Below are 5,676 nucleotides of genomic sequence, written 5' to 3' on the forward strand. Positions count from 1 at the left end.
TATCATATCTGCCACACTCTCTCCCCTATCACGTGATAATACAAAACGAGCTGCCCTTTTTTGCACCCTTTCGACGTCCTCCGTCAATCCCACCTGGTAAGGATCCCACACCGCGCAGCAATATTCTAGCAGAGGACGAACGAGTGTAGTGTAAGCTGTCTCTTTAGTGGACTTGTTGCATCTTCCAAGTGTCCTGCCAATGAAACGCAGCGTTTGGCTCGCCTTCCCCACAGTATTATCTATGTGGTCTTTTGAACTGAAGTTGTTCGTAATTTTAACACCCGGGTACTTAGTTGAATTGACAGCCTTGAGAATTGTACTATTTATCGAGTAATCGAATGTCAATGGATTTCTTTTGGAACTCATGTGGATCACCTCACACTTTTCGTTATTTAGCGTCAACTGCCACCTGCCACACAATACAGCAATCTTTTCTAAATCGCTTTGCAACTGATACTTGTCTTCGGATGACCTTACTAGACGGTAAATTACAGCATCATCTGCGAACAACATAAGAGAACTGCTCAGATTGTCACCCAGGTCATTTATATAGATCCGGAATAGCAGAGGTCCCAGGACGCCTCCCTGGGGAACACCTGATATCACTTCAGTTTTTCTCGATGATTTGTCGTCTATTACTGTGAACTGCGACCTTCCTGACAGGAAATCACGAATCCAGTCGCACAACTGAGACGATACCCCATAGGCCCACAGCTTGATTAGAAGCCGCTTGTGAGGAACGGTGTCAAAAGCTTTCCGGAAATCTAGAAATACGGAATCAACTTGAGATCCGCTGTCGATAGCGAATAAAGAGGTAGCTGTGTTGCACAAGAACGATGCTTTCTGAAACCATGCTGATTACGTATCAATAGATCGTTCCCTTCGAGGTGATTCATAATGTTTGAATACAGTATACGCTCCAAAACCCTACTGCAAACCGACGTCAATGATATAGGTCTGTAGTTCGATGGATTACTCCTACTACCCTTCTTAACCACTGGTGCGACCTGCGCAATTTTCCAATCTGTAGGTACAGATCTACCGGTGAGCGAGCGGTTGTATATGATTGCTAAGTAGGGAGCTATTGTATCAGCGTAATCTGAAAGGAACCTAATCGGTATACAATCTGGACCTGAAGACTTGCCCGTATCAAGCGATTTGAGTTGCTTCGCAACCCCTAAGGTATCTACTTCTAAGAAACTCATGCTAGCAGCTGTTCGTGTTTCAAATTCTGGAATATTCCATTCGTCTTCCCTGGTGAAGGAATTTCGGAAAACTGCGTTCAACCGCCTTAGCGGCACAGTCGTCGGTAACAGTACCAATCGGCACTGTGCAGCGAAGATGTTGACTGCGTCTTTTAAATGACCATGCAAGCTTCAGTATGTCGGTTGAGGCAAGTTTTAGGAGGGTAAAACATCAAATAATATTGCGCACCATTTTGTGTACTATCATTTGCTAAAAATCTCGTCTCGATATCTTAAGCCGTTCACGAGATAAAAGGAGTATTCCGTCTTACGCGACTCCTGTAGATGAGGGAGCAAAATGTTTATGTTTTACGCTCGCAATATTCCGTAATGTGCGTGTATAAAAAAGACAGAAAGCGAAAGGTTTGACTGTGCGGATGGGCGATGACGGGCAGCGCGTGTCGGACACGGCGCGACTCGGCGCGTGTATCGGCTCGCGCGGGTAATTGATTGCGGCGGCCTAGCCTCCCGTGGGCTGGCCTCGGCCGAGGCGGCGCGCATGCGCCTGGCGGCGCGCCGCGGCGCGGTCACGTGCTCGCGCGTGGCGGCAGCTGCTCGCCTCGCCTCCACAGTGGCTGCACCCGGGCACAGGTGGCCGGCCGGCGGCCGCCCGCCTGCCGCTGTGGGAACTCGCGGGGCTGCGACTTTCCCACGATCGGCGCACACCTGGCCCGCTTATATAACCGCCGGCGCGGGCGGCGCTCTGGCTCATTCTCGCTCCGGCAGCCGTGGCGTGAGCATCTACTACTGTACACTCGCTGGCGGTACCCTCTCTCTCGTGTGTTCGGTGCTCCGCGTACTCGTCAGCTTGTTGTGCAGTCTCGGTACTTTGCGAGTTTTTATCGTTGGTGTTTTCTTCGCTGTGCAACCCTGGATTTCGACACTTCTGAAGGCATGATGGCAACCGAGATGGAGCAGTTGCAGCCGATTTCGAGAACTTACCAGTACAGGAAGGTACGTAGAGTTTTCCGAATTTTTTTTCCGTAACAATTTCTTACAGTCTTTCACATTAGTCGCGTGTCGTGTGTTAGTGCTAGTGTTATGTTGCGGTTGTAGCTTCTATTGCTCAGTTTCCTACTCGAGTGCGTCAGTTATTCGATAAAACTGATGTAATTCGAATGTGTTTCACTCAGTGGCTGACATTTCTTCATGTGTTTTTTAAACTTGGTTCAATATTCACACTTCAAGCGAGCCACATGAGTTTTGTGCTTCGGTCTTAAGCCGTTTCTACGATTTTTTTATCTGACACTTCGAACTGTTTACATTTCTATCGCGCTTCATTCCAGTTATTAAAGAAAAATTTCATGACAGTTTGCTGATCACGTTTGCGATTTTTTTTCCCGCTCTTAACTTCACTGCTGCTACCTGTCAACGCACTTACTTTCGCGTGTTTAATTTTTTTTATAGTTTGTTTTGCAATTTTTGTTACAAAATTTTATTTCCTTTTCTTCAGTGTTGTTTCGTTGTTCATGCTTAGGCAAAGTATACGAAGGAAAGTGTTGTCGATTTTTTTTAGTTCACACTGCACTTGCAACAAGTGGCGTGACGTAGATTTCGTAATTTGAACTCTGCATTTACCAACTATACTACTGCAAGGGAAAGCAGGAAATAAAGAAACTTTAGTGGTACATTTTATAGTGTATGATACTCTGTTTTTGAACCACTTTGCTGAAGGTAATAAATTTGCTTCTCATAACGAATCGTAAATTTAGCAATGTCACAAATATGGACAGCGAGTACCTGTTGAAAATTGTTTACGAGTTGTAATGTATACTTCGTGAGTTTTGAGAGATGTTCACTTGTAGGTGGAAACTGAGCTACTTGAAGTGCAGTACTTTACGTCGCGTATTAACTGGAAATGTAAATTTAAAAAATTTGTTTGTTCAGTAGTAGTAGTTGTTTGTAGCATTAGTAATGCTCACTGCTGGTTCGCGTGTGGCATGTGACTAACGGAACACTTGTTTGTTTTCTGCAGGTTATGAAACCGATGCTCGAACGGAAACGTCGAGCGCGCATCAACAGGTGCCTGGACGAGCTGAAGGAGCTGATGGTCGGCGCCCTGCAGGCGGAGGGCGAGAACGTGAGCAAACTGGAGAAGGCCGACATCCTGGAGCTGACGGTGCGCCACCTGCGGCGGCTGCGACGCGAGCACCGCCTGGCGGCCAGCCCCGTAACTGACTCGGACCGCTTCCGCGCCGGCTACACGCGCTGCGCCGCCGAGGTGTCCCGCTGCCTCGCCGCGACGCCCGGCGTCGACGTCAGCCTGGGCACCCGCCTCATGACGCACCTCGGCCACCGCCTCAACCAGATGGACAAGACGGCGCCCCTGTCCGTGGTCGTGCCCGGCCAGGCGTCGCCCTCGCCCTCCCCCGTCGCCAGCGACGCCGACGTCGACATCGACGTCGACGCCGACGTCGACGCGTCTTCCTGCTCCGAGATGGAGGCGGCGTCTTCGACGAGCTCCGGCGCGCCCTCTCCCGTGACGTACGCGATGCCGCTGACGCCCGCGTCTTCCACCTCTTCGCGGCAGTCCGACTCGCCCGGCGTCGTCGTCACGGAGACGGCGTCTGCCGCGCCCGCGGGCCTCCTCCGGGTAGCCGACGTCACCGTCGCTCGGCAAGTGTCCGTCATCACCACCAAGGCTTCCGAGCCCGTCTGGAGGCCGTGGTGAATCGCTTCGCCAACGTCCCATCTCTCACCCCAGTGTGACACAGTACAATTGTCAATTACTGGAGCACGCTTCTGTGTGCTGCACTTTGTAATATATGACTGCCATAAATCTTTCACTAGGTTAAGCGACTGATTGTCGGAAGCAATAATAAGGTGCCTGTAAAATATTAATAGACTGAGGCCAAATCTCTATATGTATGTTTTCAATTAATTTTTTTAGAAGACTGTTAAAAAGCTAGGGAGGGGCATGAGATACTGCTCAAAATTATTGCCGGAATTGTGCACTGATTAGCCTGTAATGTAGTGTGAACAATGGACACGTTGATCACTCTTACTTTGTCAAAATACTCTGCATAATATTTTTAAAATTTAATTCGTGTCTTTAAATTTGTTCTAGAATTACATATTACATACATCTTTGCGTCTGCAGAGTTTTTCAATTGTTATTTGACATATTTACTAAACCGTGCAAAACTTTTATGTAATTTTAATAATATTTCAGTTACTACTTAACTGTCGTGGGCACACTTTGTGTAAGACCAATATTTTCGACTACTTTAATTATATTCTTTCATTTGTGATTTATAATCAGAAAGACACTGAATTCAAAAGTTTTTGTAGCCTTTACGTTAAGAAATTAAATGCCATTGCAAGAGACTGGAAACACGCTGTAAAAAAATAAGCAGACAGATTCTGTTATTACTAGTTTTTTCATAAGTCAATTTTTAATAACGTATTTTTCACTAGTGATCTTTTTCGTTAATATGCATACATTGCACTGAATCTCGTATGGTTTCCATGATTATAATTCTGATCCTAGTAACATTTTAATTTTTTTGTAGCTGTTATATTAAGAAATTGTTAAGCACTGTAAGAGAATGCTAAACATTGCATTACATCTTCTCAGTCTAATTAAGGCTTTTGCACTGGGTGCAAGTGTTATGGTAAAAGCAGATGATGTTTTTTTCTTAAATTTGTTTTTATTGTATGTGGTATGAAGGATCTCATGTGTTGTTGTTATGTAGCATAGCTTTAATACGTATTACTGCACTGCGTCAAATCTTTTTGTGCTGCGCCAGAGAGCAGTATTGTGATATTTGTGTACCTGTGATATTTGACGAAAAAGTCGGAACAATTGTGATCGACTTATTAGCAAGACTGTATATGGTTATGTGATTGTTGGTTAACTGGTGTCTTGCAAACAAAGAATTTTGTATTACAAAGTAATCTGTGATACAATGATGACAATATAAATTAATACTAGAAATTACATCTGTGTTTCTGTCACTATATAACCCGCCATATAACCAATTCCTCATTCCCGTACCACGCACAATTTTATTACTTTTTAAATCGTGAAATTTGGAAAAAATTAGAAAATATTGTTGCCCATGTTGTTACTGACTGCATGCCAGAAACATTTTTCAAAACAGCAGCTTTTTTCATTTCGATATTCGTGAAAAATTTCATAAGTCACGAGTATCGTACGTTCTGGTAGAGTTTATGACTGGCATAATGCATAATGAACTAAAAACTGCACCTAACGAATACTATGAAAGGTAAAACTGAATAGTAACAAAATTAATGAAGATATGAACAATCTATCTAGCGAGTCTGAAAAAAATAATGTTATGTGGTAGAGTGGTGCTTGAGTATACGAATGAATGGTGGTGTTAACACAAATCATTGACTTAAAAATAAAATAAAATAAAAATAGAATTTCGAAGGTAGTCTGAAAATAAAATGTTTGGGCAAACTGGCA

General features: G+C 44.6%; 1 protein-coding gene across 1 annotated transcript; it reads left to right on the forward strand.

Moving 5' to 3' along the window:
- Positions 1–1,830: 1,830 nt before the first annotated feature.
- LOC126161700 (enhancer of split mbeta protein-like) lies at positions 1,831–5,184 on the forward strand. Its single transcript, XM_049917719.1, has 2 exons — positions 1,831–2,198; positions 3,220–5,184. The coding sequence occupies exons 1-2, from the start codon at positions 2,139–2,141 to the stop codon at positions 3,913–3,915; spliced, it is 756 nt and encodes a 251-aa protein (XP_049773676.1). The 5' UTR covers positions 1,831–2,138; the 3' UTR covers positions 3,916–5,184.
- Positions 5,185–5,676: the final 492 nt, after the last annotated feature.

Source organism: Schistocerca cancellata, chromosome 2 (genome assembly GCF_023864275.1).
Source record: "Schistocerca cancellata isolate TAMUIC-IGC-003103 chromosome 2, iqSchCanc2.1, whole genome shotgun sequence".
Classification (NCBI taxonomy): Eukaryota; Metazoa; Arthropoda; class Insecta; order Orthoptera; family Acrididae; genus Schistocerca; species Schistocerca cancellata.